The sequence below is a fragment of the Bombina bombina genome, chromosome 3, assembly GCF_027579735.1.
Source record: "Bombina bombina isolate aBomBom1 chromosome 3, aBomBom1.pri, whole genome shotgun sequence".
Taxonomy (NCBI): Eukaryota; Metazoa; Chordata; class Amphibia; order Anura; family Bombinatoridae; genus Bombina; species Bombina bombina.
In genome coordinates, this window is record NC_069501.1 from 365,820,269 (window position 1) to 365,841,019 (window position 20,751).

General features: G+C 40.7%; 1 protein-coding gene across 1 annotated transcript in view; it reads right to left on the reverse strand.

Annotated features, from left to right (window-relative positions):
* The window catches only part of LOC128653290 (amine oxidase [flavin-containing]), a 372,917-nt gene that overhangs the window by 140,091 nt on the left and 212,075 nt on the right, over window positions 1-20,751 (reverse strand). The window contains exon 4 of the mRNA XM_053706494.1: window positions 9,470-9,574. Coding sequence (XP_053562469.1) covers window positions 9,470-9,574 — 105 coding nt within the window. The remainder of the gene's footprint in view (window positions 1-9,469; window positions 9,575-20,751) is intronic.

The following is a 20,751-nucleotide window of genomic DNA, read 5'->3' on the forward strand; positions in this document are numbered from 1 at the left end:
TGTCTTTCTTACAGTGTAATTCTAGTGAAGTACCATTCCCCAGAATACTGAAGTGTAAAGTATACATACATGACATTATATCGGTATGGCAGGATTTTCTCATCAATTCCATTGTCAGAAAATAAAAACTGCTACATACCTCTATGCAGATTCATCTGCCCGCTGTCCCCTGATCTGAAGTTTACCTCACTCCTCAGATGGCCGAGAACAGCAATATGATCTTAACTACTCCGGCTAAAATCATAGCAAAACTCTGGTAGATTCTTCTTCAAACTCTGCCAGAGAGGTAATAACACACTCCGGTGCTATTTTAAAATAACAAACTTTTGAATGAAGATATAAAACTAAGTATAATCACCATAGTCCTCTCACACATCCTATCTAGTCGTTGGGTGCAAGAGAATGACTGGGAGTGACGTAGAGGGGAGGAGCTATGTGCAGCTCTGCTGGGTGAATCCTCTTGCACTTCCTGTTGGGGAGGAGTAATATCCCAGAAGTAATGATGACCCGTGGACTGATCACACTTAACAGAAGAAACAAAAACAAAAATTGCCTGAACAGACGCCTGTAAAATTATATATACTCTATACATAACATAAATCGTTTTATGACATGTCTAAATATGGACAACCAGTACATACACATAAGATTAAACATGTATACTTGTAAAACATAAGTGCCGCAGCACGCTCCCTTGAAATATCCCAATTGTAGACATATGCATTAATTAAATGTTTGTAGGTATAAGGAGCACTTAGTGCAGCCGCACGATCCAGATCTATCCACAGAAATATAAACAGACAGTTCCTGTGCAGCACAGAGTAAGCATCAAATTACAGCTTTTCCGGTATTGGGGCTACCCTGAACACCTCCTTCCTTGAGGTCTTTCCCAGGACCCTATGTCCGGACTGTGTAATTACCACTGGTACTGTGCCTTTACTTTTGACGAGTGTAATCCATCACAGCAGCGATTTAGCTCATCTCCTGCGTCCGCTTGCGAGCACTTGTTCCCACTCGCTTAACGTAGATACATCGCATGGAGGGCTTGGTTCACCTCAAACTATCAGCTCACAGGTGAGTATCAATTGCAGAATTGATGACACGTTTCGCCCCTCCCCTCAATGGGCCATCTATGGGTCTTCGTCAGATAGCAATCTGGTTCCATGTCCTGGCTTAAATAGCCCTTAGTTGCAACTTGTGTAGGAGGGTGGAGTTAAAAAATCACTTATTCTGCTGCATAACATGACATTCAGTGAGGAGAAAAACATTTACAAGAGTACATAATACTTATATACTACTGAATATACTTTAACCTGCTTAAGACAATATATATATAAAAAATATAGACACATGATAGGATATTAGGCAATCTCATAAATCATAAATTTGCAACATTGTAACATATTGTTGCATAATTTTGCCAGAGTTTATGTATCGCTACACTGTTGCTAATGGGAGAAATACATGCTTATATATAACACTAGTGATTGGCACCACAGCAAAATGCCCTACATTCTGGGGAGAAGGTTACAAAGATATCATTTACAAGAAACTGGCAAATTCCAGCTTCTCATTTAAACCACAAAGTGTTTAAAACATACATCCATTTGGACTCTTTCTGAAGCAGGATCTTGTCAATGTTACCTCCCCTCCTCCTGGGCTTAACGTGTTCAATGCCAATAACTGTTAACTCATCAGAGTTTGATCCATGTTTCTCTGCAAAATGTCTCCCTATGGGGCTATCTATATTTACATGTTTAATGTCATACCTATGTTCTCTCACTCTATCTTTTAATTCTCAAGTCGTTTTTCCGATGTAAAAACAGAATTTATGTTTACCTGATAAATTTCTTTCTCCAACGGTGTGTCCGGTCCACGGCGTCATCCTTACTTGTGGGATATTCTCTTCCCCAACAGGAAATGGCAAAGAGCCCAGCAAAGCTGGTCACATGATCCCTCCTAGGCTCCGCCTACCCCAGTCATTCGACCGACGTTAAGGAGGAATATTTGCATAGGAGAAACCATATGGTACCGTGGTGACTGTAGTTAAAGAAAATAAAATATCAGACCTGATTAAAAAAACCAGGGCGGGCCGTGGACCGGACACACCGTTGGAGAAAGAAATTTATCAGGTAAACATAAATTCTGTTTTCTCCAACATAGGTGTGTCCGGTCCACGGCGTCATCCTTACTTGTGGGAACCAATACCAAAGCTTTAGGACACGGATGAAGGGAGGGAGCAAATCAGGTCACCTAAATGGAAGGCACCACGGCTTGCAAAACCTTTCTCCCAAAAATAGCCTCAGAAGAAGCAAAAGTATCAAACTTGTAAAATTTGGTAAAAGTGTGCAGTGAAGACCAAGTCGCTGCCCTACATATCTGATCAACAGAAGCCTCGTTCTTGAAGGCCCATGTGGAAGCCACAGCCCTAGTGGAATGAGCTGTGATTCTTTCGGGAGGCTGCCGTCCGGCAGTCTCGTAAGCCAATCTGATGATGCTTTTAATCCAAAAAGAGAGAGAGGTAGAAGTTGCTTTTTGACCTCTCCTTTTACCTGAATAAACAACAAACAAGGAAGATGTTTGTCTAAAATCCTTTGTAGCATCTAAATAGAATTTTAGAGCGCGGACAACATCCAAATTGTGCAACAAACGTTCCTTCTTTGAAACTGGTTTTGGACACAGAGAAGGTACGATAATCTCCTGGTTAATGTTTTTGTTAGAAACAACTTTTGGAAGAAAACCAGGTTTAGTACGTAAAACCACCTTATCTGCATGGAACACCAGATAAGGAGGAGAACACTGCAGAGCAGATAATTCTGAGACTCTTCTAGCAGAAGAAATCGCAACTAAAAACAAAACTTTCCAAGATAATAACTTAATATCAACGGAATGTAAGGGTTCAAACGGAACCCCCTGAAGAACTGAAAGAACTAAATTGAGACTCCAAGGAGGAGTCAAAGGTTTGTAAACAGGCTTGATTCTAACCAGAGCCTGAACAAAGGCTTGAACATCTGGCACAGCTGCCAGCTTTTTGTGAAGTAATACCGACAAGGCAGAAATCTGTCCCTTCAGGGAACTTGCAGATAATCCTTTTTCCAATCCTTCTTGAAGGAAGGATAGAATCCTAGGAATCTTAACCTTGTCCCAAGGGAATCCTTTAGATTCACACCAACAGATATATTTTTTCCAAATTTTGTGGTAAATCTTTCTAGTCACAGGCTTTCTGGCCTGAACAAGAGTATCGATAACAGAATCTGAGAATCCTCGCTTCGATAAAATCAAGCGTTCAATCTCCAAGCAGTCAGCTGTAGTGAAACCAGATTCGGATGTTCGAACGGACCCTGAACAAGAAGGTCTCGTCTCAAAGGTAGCTTCCAAGGTGGAGCCGATGACATATTCACCAGATCTGCATACCAAGTCCTGCGTGGCCACGCAGGAGCTATCAAGATCACCGACGCCCTCTCCTGCTTGATCCTGGCTATCAGCCTGGGGATGAGAGGAAATGGCGGGAACACATAAGCTAGTTTGAAGGTCCAAGGTGCTACTAGTGCATCCACTAGAGCCGCCTTGGGATCCCTGGATCTGGCCCCGTAGCAAGGAACTTTGAAGTTCTGACGAGAGGCCATCAGATCCATGTCTGGAATGCCCCACAGGTGAGTGACTTGGGCAAAGATTTCCGGATGGAGTTCCCACTCCCCCGGATGCAATGTCTGCCGACTCAGAAAATCCGCTTCCCAATTTTCCACTCCTGGGATGTGGATAGCAGACAGGTGGCAGGAGTGAGACTCCGCCCAAAGAATAATTTTGGTTACTTCTTCCATCGCTAGGGAACTCCTTGTTCCCCCCTGATGGTTGATGTACGCAACAGTCGTCATGTTGTCTGATTGAAACCGTATGAACCTGGTCCTCGCAAGCTGGGGCCAGGCCTGGAGAGCATTGAATATCGCTCTCAGTTCCAGAATATTTATCGGTAGAAGAGATTCTTCCCGAGACCAAAGACCCTGAGCTTTCAGGGATCCCCAGACCGCGCCCCAGCCTATCAGACTGGCGTCGGTCGTGACAATGACCCACTCTGGTCTGTGGAACATCATCCCTTGAGACAGATTGTCCAGGGACAGCCACCAACGGAGTGAGTCTCTGGTCCTCTGATTTACTTGTATCTTCGGAGACAAGTCTGTATAGTCCCCATTCCACTGACTGAGCATGCACAGTTGTAATGGTCTTAGATGAATGCGCGCAAAAGGAACTATGTCCATCGCCGCCACCATCAACCCGATCACTTCCATGCACTGAGCTATGGAAGGAAGAGGAACGGAATGAAGTATCCGACAAGAGTCCAGAAGCTTTGTTTTTCTGGCCTCTGTTAGAAAGATCCTCATTTCTAAGGAGTCTATAATTGTTCCCAAGAAGGGAACCCTTGTTGACGGGGATAGAGAACTCTTTTCCACGTTCACTTTCCAGCCGTGAGATCTGAGAAAGGCCAGGACAATGTCCGTGTGAGCCTTTGCTTGAGGAAGGGACGACGCTTGAATCAGAATGTCGTCCAGGTAAGGTACTACTGCAATGCCCCTTGGTCTTAGCACCGCTAGAAGGGACCCTAGTACCTTTGTGAAAATCCTTGGAGCAGTGGCTAATCCGAAAGGAAGCGCCACGAACTGGTAATGTTTGTCCAGGAATGCAAACCTTAGGAACCGATGATGTTCCTTGTGGATAGGAATATGTAGATACGCATCCTTTAAATCCACCGTGGTCATGAATTGACCTTCCTGGATGGAAGGAAGGATAGTTCGAATGGTTTCCATCTTGAACGATGGGACCTTGAGAAATTTGTTTAAGATCTTGAGATCTAGGATTGGTCTGAACGTTCCCTCTTTTTTGGGAACTATGAACAGATTGGAGTAGAACCCCATCCCTTGTTCTCTTAATGGAACAGGATGAATCACTCCCATTTTTAACAGGTCTTCTACACAATGTAAGAACGCCTGTCTTTTTATGTGGTCTGAAGACAACTGCGACCTGTGGAACCTCCCCCTTGGGGGAAGTCCCTTGAATTCCAGAAGATAACCCTGGGAGACTATTTCTAGCGCCCAAGGATCCAGAGCATCTCTTGCCCAAGCCTGAGCGAAGAGAGAGAGTCTGCCCCCCACCAGATCCGGTCCCGGATCGGGGGCCAATATTTCATGCTGTCTTGGTAGCAGTGGCAGGTTTCTTGGCCTGCTTTCCCTTGTTCCAGCCTTGCATTGGTCTCCAAGCTGGCTTGGCCTGAGAAGTATTACCCTCTTGCTTAGAGGACGTAGCACCTTGGGCTGGTCCGTTTTTACGAAAGGGACGAAAATTAGGTCTATTTTTTGCCTTGAAAGGCCGATCCTGAGGAAGGGCGTGGCCCTTACCCCCAGTGATATCAGAGATAATCTCTTTCAAGTCAGGACCAAACAACGTTTTCCCCTTGAAAGGAATGTTTAGTAGCTTGTTCTTGGAAGACGCATCAGCCGACCAAGATTTCAACCAAAGCGCTCTGCGCGCCACAATAGCAAACCCAGAGTTCTTAGCCGCTAACTTAGCCAATTGCAAAGAGGCGTCTAGAGTGAAAGAATTAGCCAATTTGAGAGCATTGATTCTGTCCATAATCTCCTCATAAGGAGGAGAGTCACTATCGAGCACCTTAAGCAGTTCATCAAACCAGAAATATGCGGCAGTAGTGACAGGGACAATGCATGAAATGGGTTGTAGAAGGTAACCCTGCTGAACAAACATCTTTTTAAGCAAACCTTCTAATTTTTTATCCATAGGATCTTTGAAAGCACAACTATCCTCTATGGGAATAGTGGTGCGTTTGTTTAAAGTAGAAACCGCTCCCTCGACCTTGGGGACTGACTGCCATAAGTCCTTTCTGGGGTCGACCATAGGAAACAATTTTTTAAATATGGGGGGAGGGACGAAAGGAATACCGGGCCTTTCCCATTCTTTATTAACAATGTCCGCCACCCGCTTGGGTATAGGAAAAGCTTCTGGGAGCCCCGGCACCTCTAGGAACTTGTCCATTTTACATAGTTTCTCTGGGATGACTAAATTTTCACAATCATCCAGAGTGGATAATACCTCCTTAAGCAAAATGCGGAGATGTTCCAATTTAAATTTAAATGTAATCACATCAGATTCAGCCTGCTGAGAAATGTTCCCTAAATCAGTAATTTCTCCCTCAGACAAAACCTCCCTGGCCCCCTCAGATTGGGTTAGGGGCCCTTCAGAGATATTAATATCAGCGTCGTCATGCTCTTCAGTAACTAAAACAGAGCAGCCACGCTTACGCTGACAAGGGTTCATTTTGGCTAAAATGTTTTTGACAGAATTATCCATTACAGCCGTTAATTGTTGCATAGTAAGGAGTATTGGCGCGCTAGATGTACTAGGGGCCTCCTGAGTGGGCAAGACTCGTGTAGACGAAGGAGGGAATGATGCAGTACCATGCTTACTCCCCTCACTTGAGGAATCATCTTGGGCATCATTGTCATTATCACATAAATCACATTTATTTAAATGAATAGGAATTCTGGCTTCCCCACATTCAGAACACAGTCTATCTGGTAGTTCAGACATGTTAAACAGGCATAAACTTGATCAGAAAGTACAAAAAACGTTTTAAAATAAAACCGTTACTGTCACTTTAAATTTTAAACTGAACACACTTTATTACTGCAATTGCGAAAAAACATGAAGGAATTGTTCAAAATTCACCAAATTTTCACCACAGCGTCTTAAAGCCTTGAAAATATTGCACACCAATTTTGGAAGCTTTAACCCTTAAAATAACGGAACCGGAGCCGTTTTAAGCTTTAAACCCCTTTACAGTCCCTGGTATCTGCTTTGCTGAGACCCAACCAAACCCAAAGGGGAATACGATACCAAATGACGCCTTCAGAAGTCTTTTATAAGTATCAGAGCTCCTCTCACATGCGACTGCATGCCATGCCTCTCAAAAACAAGTGCGCAACACCGGCGCGAAAATGAGACTCTGCCTATGCTTTGGGAAAGCCCCTAAAGAATAAGGTGTCTAAAACAGTGCCTGCCGATATTATTATATCAAAATACCCAGATAAAATGATTCCTCAAGGCTAAATATGTGTTAATAATCAATCGATTTAGCCCAGAAAAAGTCTACAGTTTAAATAAGCCCTAGTGAAGCCCTTATTTACAATCGTAATAAACATGGCTTACCGGATCCCATAGGGAAAATGACAGCTTCCAGCATTACATCGTCTTGTTAGAATGTGTCATACCTCAAGCAGCAAGGGACTGCAAACTGTTCCCCCAACTGAAGTTAATTGCTCTCAACAGTCCTGTGTGGAACAGCCATGGATTTTAGTTACGGTTGCTAAAATCATTTTCCTCATACAAACAGAATTCTTCATCTCTTTTCTGTTTCTGAGTAAATAGTACGTACCAGCACTATTTAAAAATAACAAACTCTTGATTGAATAATGAAAAACTACAGTTAAACACTAAAAAACTCTAAGCCATCTCCGTGGAGATGTTGCCTGTACAACGGCAAAGAGAATGACTGGGGTAGGCGGAGCCTAGGAGGGATCATGTGACCAGCTTTGCTGGGCTCTTTGCCATTTCCTGTTGGGGAAGAGAATATCCCACAAGTAAGGATGACGCCGTGGACCGGACACACCGTTGGAGAAAGAAATTTATCAGGTAAACATAAATTCTGTTTTTACATCGGAAAAACGACTTGAGAATTAAAAGATAGAGTGAGAGAACATAGGTATGACATTAAACATGTAAATATAGATAGCCCCATAGGGAGACATTTTGCAGAGAAACATGGATCAAACTCTGATGAGTTAACAGTTATTGGCATTGAACAGGTTAAGCCCAGGAGGAGGGGAGGTAATATTGACAAGATCCTGCTTCAGAAAGAGTCCAAATGGATGTATGTTTTAAACACTTTGTGGTTTAAATGAGAAGCTGGAATTTGCCAGTTTCTTGTAAATGATATCTTTGTAACCTTCTCCCCAGAATGTAGGGCATTTTGCTGTGGTGCCAATCACTAGTGTTATATATAAGCATGTATTTCTCCCATTGGCAACAGTGTAGCGATACATAAACTCTGGCAAAATTATGCAACAATATGTTACAATGTTGCAAATTTATGATTCATGAAATTGCCTAATATCCTATCATGTGTCTATATTTTTTTATATATATATTGTCTTAAGCAGGTTAAAGTATATTCAGTAGTATATAAGTATTATGTACTCTTGTAAATGTTTTTCTCCTCACTGAATGTCATGTTATGCAGCAGAGTAAGTGATTTTTTAACTCCACCCTCCTAAGCAAGTTGCAACTAAGGGCTATTTAAGCCAGGACATGGAACCAGATTGCTATCTGACAAAGACCCAAAGATGGCCCATTGAGGGGAGGGGCGAAACGTGTCATCAATTCTGCAATCGATACTCACCTGTGAGCTGATGGTTTGAGGTCAACCAAGTACTCCATGTGATGTATGTACGTTAAGCGAGTGGGAACAAGTGCTCGCAAGCGGACGCAGGAGATGAGCTAAATCGCTGCTGTGATGGATTACACTAATCAAAAGTAAAGGCACAGTACCAGTGGTAATTACACAGTCCGGACATAGGGTCCTGGGAAAGACCTCAAGGAAGTAGGTTTTCAGGGTAACTTAGCCCCAATACCGGAAAAGCTGTAATTTGATGCTTACTCTGTGCTGCACAGGAACTGTCTGTTTATATTTCCGTGAATAGATCTGGAGCGTGCGGCTGCACTAAGTGCTCCTTATACCTACTAACATTTAATTAATGCATATGTCTACAATTGGGACATTTCAAGGGAGCGTGCTGCTGCACTTATGTGCTCCAAGTATACAATATCATGCACTGTTTGTTTAATCTTATGTGTATGTACTGGTTTTCCATATTTAGACATGTCATAAAACGATTTACATTATGTATAGAGTATATATAATTTAACAGACGTCTGTTCAGGCAATTTTTGGTTTTGTTTTTGCAAGTGTATTCCCCGTTTTTTGTATCAGCTACAAAGTTGTACTCTGACAAAGAGACATTCCACTGAGCCTATTTTTAAGCTGAAGCTGTAAAATAAAGTATGTTGTTTTTGGTGCAGCCTGTGTCACACTTTGGCTTTTGTTTAATGTTTTCATTAGCCCTGTCTTTTTATGGTGTATATTTATAATATTTTTGTGACTGCTTGCACATTTACTTCTGGTGAAGTTCACCAAAGCCTATATTTTGAGTGCCACCATCCCTGTGAATTTGTTTATATGTGTATATATATATGTGTGTGTGTATACATATATATATATATATATATATATATATATATATATACTGTATATATACAGTATATACTGTATATGTATAAATCACTGCAGAAATAAATGTAATAAAAAAAATAACCCAACAGACTGTTCATCTGCATTAAACTATACCTCCTTTCCCATTTCATCCATTGTTCTCCATAGATTGTTGTAATCCAAATAGACAAATGGGTTCCACATTGGAGGGAATGGACCTTTAAAGGCATATGATTTACCCTGCAAGAAAAAAAGAATATATACAACTTAAAATAAGCACATTATCTTAATCTTATTTAGGGCATGATTTTATAAAGCTCTCTGGTCTGGGGAGATTCTAAAAGATGCCTGTATTGCGAGGTCCCACAGGGATTATTTTAAAGACAATATTTACCTTGGAAACTATGAATCTCATTAAGGGGAATTCAGTAATATGTGTGGTACAGCTTTACCTTTAAAAGAGATGCAGAATACAAGAAACACTCTGTGACGAATATTGTTTACAGATAACTTAAAGTGAAGGTAAACTTTAATGAATGAAAGCCCGGTTTTTAAAAATACTATTAAAAACAGGGGCACTTTCATTCATCAAAGTTTAGAAAGCAGCCGTTTTGTTTAAAAACTTACCTTTGTTTTTTTCACAGCCAGAGCAGCTTCCCCCACCCGGAGATCCTCTCTTCACACGTCATCAATGACTTAATCGGCTTCCTCCAATCACGGCATGGCTTCAGGCAATGACTCCCATGGGGGGAAAGCTGTGATTGGAGGAAGCCGGATTAGTCATTGATGACGTGTGAAGAGAGGATTTCCGGGTGGGGGAAGCTGCTCTGGCTGTGAAAAAAACAAAGGTAAGTTTTTAATCAAAACGGCTGCTTTCTAAACTTTGATGAATGAAAGTGCCCCTGTTTTTAATAATATTTTTAAAAAAACGGGCTTTCATTCATAAAAGTTTACCTTCACTTGAAAGCCGGCAATGATGATTGAGTGTCTTCGAAGATAGATTTTTTCCTTTTATGAACAATTAAAACAAAATTGTATGAGTTTGTGAACTACCTAATAAGACGTTCAGTAAGTTCTCAAAGTGAAAACAATACAACTAATAATAATGACAGATAAAGGCCCAGATTAGAAGTGAAGTTCTATTGGTAAAACAGGGTGTGCTATCAATATTGCAGGCCTGCGCTCAGAATACCGCCCTATCTGGTATTACAAGGCAACAGTAAAAATTAATTATCATACAATGTTAACTCAAATTACAAACACATTTAAGACATATCAAAAAATTTGTATTTTATATATATATATATATATATATATATATATATATATATATATATACACTGTATATATATATACACACACATACATATTAATAGGCGGAATCAGACTGATATACTACAGAGAATTTATTTTCTGTGAAAAGCATTACTGGGCTAAAAGAACAGGCTAACAATGGTATTGAGACAGTTTTTCGTTCCTGTGAGTGCACTCCTTGCTCAGTGTGCTTAGAGGAAACAGAATTTATGCTTACCTGATAAATTACTTTCTCCAACGGTGTGTCCGGTCCACGGCGTCATCCTTACTTGTGGGATATTCTCTTCCCCAACAGGAAATGGCAAAGAGCCCAGCAAAGCTGGTCACATGATCCCTCCTAGGCTCCGCCTACCCCAGTCATTCGACCGACGTACAGGAGGAAATATGCATAGGAGAAACCATATGATACCGTGGTGACTGTAGTTAGAGAAAATAATTCATCAGACCTGATTAAAAAAACCAGGGCGGGCCGTGGACCGGACACACCGTTGGAGAAAGTAATTTATCAGGTAAGCATAAATTCTGTTTTCTCCAACATAGGTGTGTCCGGTCCACGGCGTCATCCTTACTTGTGGGAACCAATACCAAAGCTTTAGGACACGGATGAAGGGAGGGAGCAAATCAGGTCACCTAAATGGAAGGCACCACGGCTTGCAAAACCTTTCTCCCAAAAATAGCCTCTGAAGAAGCAAAAGTATCAAAGTTGTAAAATTTGGCAAAAGTGTGCAGTGAAGACCAAGTCGCTGCCTTACATATCTGGTCAACAGAAGCCTCGTTCTTGAAGGCCCATGTGGAAGCCACAGCCCTAGTGGAATGAGCTGTGATTCTTTCAGGAGGCTGCCGTCCGGCAGTCTCATAAGCCAATCGGATAATGCTTTTAAGCCAAAAAGAAAGAGAGGTAGAAGTTGCTTTTTGACCTCTCCTTTTACCAGAATAAACAACAAACAAAAAAGATGTCTGTCTGAAATCTTTAGTAGCCTCTAAATAGAATTTTAGAGCACGGACTACGTCCAAATTGTGTAACAAACGTTCCTTCTTTGAAACTGGATTCGGACACAAAGAAGGTACAACAATCTCCTGGTTAATATTTTTGTTGGAAACAACTTTCGGAAGAAAACCAGGCTTAGTACGCAAAACCACCTTATCTGCATGGAACACCAGATAGGGCGGAGAACACTGCAGAGCAGATAACTCAGAAACTCTTCTAGCAGAAGAAATTGCAACCAAAAACAAAACTTTCCAAGATAATAACTTAATATCTACGGAATGTAAGGGTTCAAACGGAACCCCTTGAAGAACTGAAAGGTCTGTAAACAGGCTTGATTCTAACCAGAGCCTGAACAAACGCTTGAACGTCTGGCACAGCTGCCAGCCTTTTGTGAAGTAAAACAGATAAAGCAGAAATCTGTCCCTTCAGAGAACTTGCAGATAATCCTTTCTCCAAACCTTCTTGTAGAAAGGATAGAATCTTAGGAATTTTTATCTTGTTCCATGGGAATCCTTTAGATTCACACCAACAGATATATTTTTTCCATATTTTATGGTAAATCTTTCTAGTTACAGGCTTTCTAGCCTGAATAAGAGTATCTATTACGGAATCTGAAAACCCACGCTTTGATAAAATCAAGCGTTCAATCTCCAAGCAGTCAGTTGGAGGGAAACCAGATTCGGATGTTCGAATGGACCTTGAACAAGAAGGTCCTGTCTCAAAGGTAGCTTCCATGGTGGAGCCGATGACATATTCACCAGGTCTGCATACCAAGTCCTGCGTGGCCACGCAGGAGCTATCAAGATCACCGAAGCCCTCTCCTGATTGATCCTGGCTACCAGCCTGGGAATGAGAGGAAACGGTGGGAATACATAAGCTAGGTTGAAGGTCCAAGGTGCTACTAGTGCATCCACTAGAGTCGCCTTGGGATCCCTGGATCTGGACCCGTAACAAGGAACCTTGAAGTTCTGACGAGAGGCCATCAGATCCATGTCTGGAATGCCCCATAATTGAGTTATTTGGGCAAAGATTTCCGGATGGAGTTCCCACTCCCCCGGATGGAAGGTCTGACGACTCAGAAAATCCGCTTCCCAATTTTCCACTCCTGGGATGTGGATTGCAGACAAGTGGCAGGAGTGATCCTCCGCCCATTGAATTATCTTGGTCACTTCCTCCATCGCCAGGGAACTCCTTGTTCCCCCCTGATGGTTGATATATGCAATAGTCGTCATGTTGTCTGATTGAAACCTTATGAATTTGGCCTTTGCTAGATGAGGCCAAGCTTTGAGAGCATTGAATATCGCTCTCAGTTCCAGAATGTTTATCGGGAGAAGAGATTCTTCCCGAGACCATAGACCCTGAGCTTTCAGGGGTTCCCAGACCGCGCCCCAGCCCACCAGACTGGCGTCGGTCGTGACAATGACCCACTCTGGTCTGCGGAAGCTCATTCCCTGTGACAGGTTGTCCAGGATCAGCCACCAACGGAGTGAATCTCTGGTCCTTTGATCTACTTGAATCGTCGGAGACAAGTCTGTATAATCCCCATTCTACTGTCTGAGCATGCACAGTTGTAATGGTCTTAGATGAATTCGTGCAAAAGGAACTATGTCCATTGCTGCAACCATCAATCCTATTACTTCCATGCACTGCGCTATGGAAGGATGAAGAACAGAATGAAGTACTTGACAAGAGCTTAGAAGTTTTGATTTTCTGACCTCTGTCAGAAAAATCCTCATTTCTAAGGAATCTATTATTGTTCCCAAGAAGGGAACTCTTGTTGACGGGGACAGAGAACTTTTTTCTATGTTCACTTTCCATCCGTGAGATCTGAGAAAGGCTAGAACGATGTCCGTATGAGCCTTTGCTTTTGACAGAGACGACGCTTGAATCAGGATGTCGTCCAAGTAAGGTACTACTGCAATGCCCCTTGGTCTTAGAACTGCTAGAAGGGACCCTAGTACCTTTGTGAAAATTCTCGGAGCAGTGGCTAATCCGAATGGAAGTGCCACAAACTGGTAATGCTTGTCCAGAAAAGCGAACCTTAGGAACTGATGATGTTCCCTGTGGATAGGAATATGTAGGTACGCATCCTTTAAATCCACCGTGGTCATAAATTGACCTTCCTGGATGGTAGGAAGGATCATTCGAATGGTTTCCATTTTGAACGATGGAACCCTGAGAAATTTGTTTAGGATCTTGAGATCTAAAATTGGTCTGAATGTTCCCTCTTTTTTGGGAACTATGAACAGGTTGGAGTAAAACCCCATCCCTTGTTCTCCTATTGGAACTGGATGAATTACTCCCATCTTTAACAGGTCTTCTACACAATGTAAGAATGCCTGTCTTTTTATTTGGTTTGAAGATAATTGAGACCTGTGGAACCTTCCCCTTGGGGGTAGTTCCTTGAATTCCAGGAGATAACCCTGAGACACTATTTCTAGTGCCCAAGGATCCTGAACATCTCTTGCCCAAGCCTGAGCAAAGAGAGAAAGTCTGCCCCCCACCAGATCCGGTCCCGGATCGGGGGCCATCCCTTCATGCTGTTTTGGTAGCAGTGGCAGGCTTCTTGGCCTGCTTACCCTTGTTCCAGCCTTGCACCGGTCTCCAGGCTGGTTTGGGTTGAGAAGTATTACCCTCTTGCTTAGAGGATGTAGAATTAGAGGCTGGTCCGTTTCTGCGAAAGGGACGAAAATTAGGCTTATTTTTAGCCTTAAAAGACCTATCCTGAGGAAGGGCGTGGCCCTTTCCCCCGGTGATGTCTGAAATAATCTCTTTCAAATCAGGACCAAACAGTGTTTTACCCTTGAAAGGGATGTTAAGCAATTTTGTCTTGGAAGACACATCCGCTGACCAAGACTTTAGCCAAAGCGATCTGCGCGCCACGATAGCAAACCCTGAATTTTTCGCCGCTAATCTAGCTAATTGCAAAGCGGCATCTAAAATAAAAGAGTTAGCCAATTTAAGTGCTTGAACTCTGTCCATAACCTCCTCATACGAAGATTCTTTATTGAGCGACTTTTCTAGTTCTTCGAACCAGAAACACGCTGCCATAGTGACAGGAACAATGCATGAAATTGGTTGTAGAAGGTAACCTTGCTGAACAAACATCTTTTTAAGCAAACCCTCTAATTTTTTATCCATAGGATCTTTGAAAGCACAACTATCTTCTATGGGAATAGTAGTGCGTTTGTTTAGAGTAGAGACCGCCCCCTCGACCTTGGGGACTGTCTGCCATAAGTCCTTTCTGGGGTCGACTATAGGAAATAATTTCTTAAATATAGGGGGAGGAACAAAAGGTATGCCGGGCCTTTCCCACTCCTTATTTACTATGTCCGCCACCCGCTTGGGTATAGGAAAAGCATCGGGGGGCACCGGAACCTCTAGGAACTTGTCCATCTTACATAATTTCTCTGGAATGACCAAATTATCACAATCATCCAGAGTAGATAATACCTCCTTAAGCAGTGCGCGGAGATGTTCTAATTTAAATTTAAATGTTACAACATCAGGTTCAGCTTGTTGAGAAATTTTTCCTGAATCTGAAATTTCTCCCTCAGACAAAACCTCCCTCGTGGCCCCTTCAGATTGGTGTGAGGGTATGTCAGAACCGTTATCATCAGCGTCCTCTTGCTCTTCAGTGTTTAAAACAGAGCAATCGCGCTTTCTCTGATAAGTAGGCATTTTAGATAAAATGTTTGCAATAGAATTATCCATAACAGCCGTTAATTGTTGCATGGTAATAAGTATTGGCGCACTAGATGTACTAGGGGCCTCTTGTGTGGGCAAAACTGGTGTAGACACAGAAGGGGATGATGCAGTACCATGCTTACTCCCCTCATTTGAGGAATCATCTTGGGCAATATCATTATCTGTGGCATCATTGTCCCTACTTTTTTTGGACACTATGTCACAATCATCACATATATTTAAATGGGGAGAAACCTTGGCTTTCATACATATAGAACATCGCTTATCTGATGGTTCAGACATGTTAAACAGGCTTAAACTTGTCAACAAAGCACAAAAAACGTTTTAAAATAAAACCGTTACTGTCACTTTAAATTTTAAACTGAACACACTTTATTACTGAATATGTGAAAAAGTATGAAGGAATTGTTCAAAATTCACCAAATTTTCACCACAGTGTCATAAAGCCTTAAAAGTATTGCACACCAAATTTGAAAGCTTTAACCCTTAAAATAACGGAACCGGAGCCGTTTTTACATTTAACCCCTATACAGTCCCAGGTATCTGCTTTGCTGAGACCCAACCAAGCCCAGAGGGGAATACGATACCAAATGACGCCTTCTATAAGCTTTTTCAGTGGTTCTTAGCTCCTCACACATGCATCTGCATGCCTTGCTCTCCAAAAACAACTGCGCATTAGTGGCGCGAAAATGAGGCTCTGCCTATGACTAGAAAGGCCCCCATCTGAAAAAGGTGTCCAATACAGTGCCTGACGTTTTTCTTAAAACAATCCCCAAGATTATAATAACTATAAGAGTTATAATCTGCCAAATATGTTTAGTAAAGTAATCGTTTTAGCCCAGAAAAATGTCTACCAGTTTTATAAGCCCTTATGAAGCCCTTTATTCTTTTACTTAAACTAAGAAAATGGCTTACCGGTCCCCATAGGGAAAATGACAGCCTTCCAGCATTACAAAGTCTTGTTAGAAATGTGGCCAGTCATACCTCAAGCAGAAGAGTCTGCAAACTGTTTCCCCCAACTGAAGTTACTTCATCTCAACAGTCCTGTGTGGAAACAGCAATCGATTTTAGTAACGTTTGCTAAAATCATCTTCCTCTTACAAACAGAAATCTTCATCTCTTTTCTGTTTCAGAGTAAATAGTACATACCAGCACTATTTTAAAATAACAAACACTTGATTGAAGGATAAAAACTACATTTAAAGACCAAAAAACTCTTAGCCATCTCCGTGGAGATGTTGCCTGTGCAACGGCAAAGAGAATGACTGGGGTAGGCGGAGCCTAGGAGGGATCATGTGACCAGCTTTGCTGGGCTCTTTGCCATTTCCTGTTGGGGAAGAGAATATCCCACAAGTAAGGATGACGCCGTGGACCGGACACACCTATGTTGGAGAAATATAGCTACACCTCACTGACGAGGCCCAATGAAGGCCGAAACAATCGTCTGAGGTTGCTGTGTTCCTTGTTCAGAGAGGAATTGCCTGGTATTTTGGCTCTGGACTGATCTAATAGGCGGGATCAGACTGATATACTACAGGAAATTTATTTTCTGTGAAAAGCATTACTGGGCTAAAAAGCTGCACCCAGGTGGTAAATCGCCATAGAACAGGCTAACAATGGTATTGAGCCAGTTGTTTGTTCCTGTAGTGAAAGAGCAACAAAAAGACGACAGGCACTACTCCCAAAACTTATGTTAAAACATCAAAAATGTATTAGGATTCAATAAAAATATTGGCGCTTACTCATAGGCTAAGGTCTCTGTAGATACCTGGTCTATTTATATGATGTGAACCATAGTATTAATTATTTCATTTCCACAACATACAAAAGAAAAAGGTTAAAAACAAAGTGCATGCAACTTGTGTCAAGTTGCATGCACTTTGTTTTTAACTTTTTTCTTTTGTAGGGGGCGTGAAACGCGTAAGCTTTGTCTGCATGCCTTTGCCTGCCATGTCTGCCAATATATTTTTATTGAATCCTAATACAGTTTTCATGCTTTAACATGAGTTTTGGGAGTAGTGACTGCCGTCTTTTTATTTCTCTTTCACTATTTGGCAGTCTCATCCTCTGCACAGGCTACGGCACTCCGTGCTTAGTTTTGAAGAACTATGTGTTACATTTCTCCTCCTTCCGCTACAAGCTAGCATTTTTTGTTGGAGGATTTTACTTCTGGATCTACAGTGTAGCTTGCAAGCTACATAAGTTCATCTTTTTGTTTGTTCCTGTAAGTGCACTTCTTTCTGTATGTGTATATATATATATATATATATATATATATATCAATGGCTACGTACAGCACTGTGTATGTCTCATCAAATTTTGCAAAGTGCACGTGGATCAATGGGGTCCTGTAACTCCCCCTGCACATAAAACCAAAGATACAAAAGAGATCCCGGCACTGTTTGATAAAATTTATTCTTCTTTATTAGGTTAACAGGAAGCCATAAAAAAGCAGCAACATTTCGGCCCTACATAGCCCTTACTCATGCGTATATATATATATATATATATATATATATAAATGTGAGTGTGTGTGTGTGTTTAAACAGGCTTTTGTAGCACTTCATAGTAGTATATGGGCAGAGAGTTAGTGTGGCTGCGCTATTCAACCTCCAGATGTTATAGCGCTCATGAGGCTTTCGCTCGAGTGAAAACTTAACTTTCTACCAATATGAGGGCAGGAATAGGAGCACTATTGATTTAATTTGGGCAGTGTTAGCACTCAATAGCGATAATATTTTTTCGCTCTACTTTTAGCCCAAAATGTTTTTATATATTCCAAACACATTAGAGTCTTTTTCCTTAGATCTGTATTCTATAAAAACTAGAACCTTATGTCCAAGTATCTTATATTATAAGTATGTTATAAATATAGTCATTATACATTAATTTGCATACATATATTATTATTATTATTATTATTAAAGAGACATTAAAGAGTGTTAACTATTTCATTTACACAACATACAAAAGAAAAAAGTTAAAAACAAAGTGAATGCAACTTGTGTCAAGTTGCATGCACTTTGTTTTTAACCTTTTTCTTTTGTAGTGGACGTGAAACGCGTAAGATTTGTCTGCATGACTTTGCCTGCCATGTCTGCCAATATATTTTTATTGAATCCTAATAAATTTTTCATGTTTTAACATAAGTTTTGGGAGTAGTGCCTGCCGTCTTTTTATTGCTCTTTCACTGTTTGGCGGTCTGATCCTCTGCACAGGCTACAGCACTCCGTGCTTAGTTTTGAAGAACTATGTGTTACATTTCTCCTCCTTCCGCTACAAGCTAGCGTTTTTTGTTGGAGGATTTTACTTCCGGATCTACAGTGTAGCTTGCAAGCTGCGTAAGTTCATCTTTTTGTTTGTTCCTGTAAGTGCACTTCTTTCTGTATGTATATATGTATATATATATATATATATATATATATATATAATATTTCAATGGCTACATACAGCGTATGTCTGTATACTGTGTACTGTGTATGTCCCATCAAATTTTGCAAAGTGCACGTGGATCAATGGGGTCCTGCAACCCCCCCTGCACATAAAACCAAAGATACAAAAGAGATCCCAGCACTGTTTGATCAAACTTTTTCTTCTTTATTAGGTTAACAGGAAGCCATAAAAAAGTATTTTTCCTTAGATCTGTATTCTATAAAAACTAGAACCTTATGTCCAAGTATGTCTTATATTATAAGTATGTTATAAATATAGTCATTATACATTAATGTGCAAACTTTATTATTAAAGAGATTTTTTATTCATGATTTAGATAGAACATACCATTTTAAACAACTTTCTTCTATTAACTGTTATCCTTTGCTGAAAAGCAGGAAGGTAAGTTCAGGAGCGTGCACCCTGTCTGCAGTACTATATGGCAGCAGTTTAGCAACAATGTTATACATTAGCAAGAGCAGTAGATGGCAGCACTATTTCCAGACAAGTGTACACTACCTATCTAGCTATCTCTTTAATAAAGAATAAAAAGAGAAACAAATTGGATAATAGAAGTAAATTGGAAAAAAGTGAAATTGTATTCTCTATCTGAATCATAAAAGAAACATTTTGGGTTTCATGTCCCTTTAATATTTCAATAAATATATATAAAAAAAAAACCCAGAAGAAACACCATATGATTGCTTACCTCACATAAAAAGCATTGAGCTGGTATGTAAAAGCAGTGGTAATCTAAAAAAATAAATAAGAGGCCATCGGTTTAAAGGGACATTGTACACTATTAATTATGTGTTCCCAATAGACCATTATGCCTGTTGGAGAGTATTTAATTGTTTGCAAACATCAACTTTATCTTTATTTTGACATCTGAAGAAAACCTACGTAAACAGGGCAATAGCACTAACTGGTCTCCCAGTGAGAGGTAGGAGACAGATATATCTTTATCTGAAATAGCTGGATGTGTTCAGCCATAATTATAATTTCATTACCTAATTATTTTTAGATAGCGATAACATTTTCAGGTATGCTTTACCTGCAGGATCAGCCCATTTTTTATGGCCATGTCTTTGAGAAGAAGAAGGGATGGTTTTAGTGAGCAAAACCAGTTATTTGCAATATAAAAAATAAACATTTAAGAACATTTTCTATACATTTAATACTCTGTAGTAGGTAAGTCATTTGGAACACATTTAGTAGAAATACATTCTATAGTACAAGGTCCCTTTAACAGACTAGAATATCGCTTTAAACTATATAAAATCCTATATGTATTACTTCCACTAGATGGCAATCTAAGCAAATCTAATTTGACTTTTTTCCTGGTATGAAAATTCATGGATGCTAGTTTTAAGTCTGCACTGGAAAAAAACTAATAAGATTAGAGGGAGATATATATTTATGTCTGTATAATCTCTGACTATGGGCCAGATTACAATTTGCTCCCGCTCACTAATATCTAGACCGTGTTAACGTATTCCCCAATAGACTTCAATGGAGATGCATCATAGCTGTAAAAAGTTGACTAGAAAATTTCACCTGAACATCTCTATGTAAAAAAGGAAGATTTTTTACCTTAAAATTTCCTGAGATGCCACATCCCATTGTAAAGGGACTTTAAGCAGCCAATTGGCAAAACAAAAAAATCTAGAAGAACACCAAAGAAAAAACATTTTTCAATCTTTATAGTAAATCTTCTGTGTGACGGGTTTACTGGCTTGCAGAAGTCTGGAGATCACAAAATCTGAGAAACCTTTACTCTTGAGGACTAATGATTCAACCTCCATGCCGTCAAATTCAGAGATCAGAGAACTGATGTCCTGATGATATAATGAATCTTGAGACAGCAGATCTTCCCTGAGAGGAAGAGTCCAAGAAGGTGAGGATGACATCTGGATGAGATCCACATATCAAGTTCTGCAGGGCCATACCGGAGCTATGAGAATTACTGAAGCCA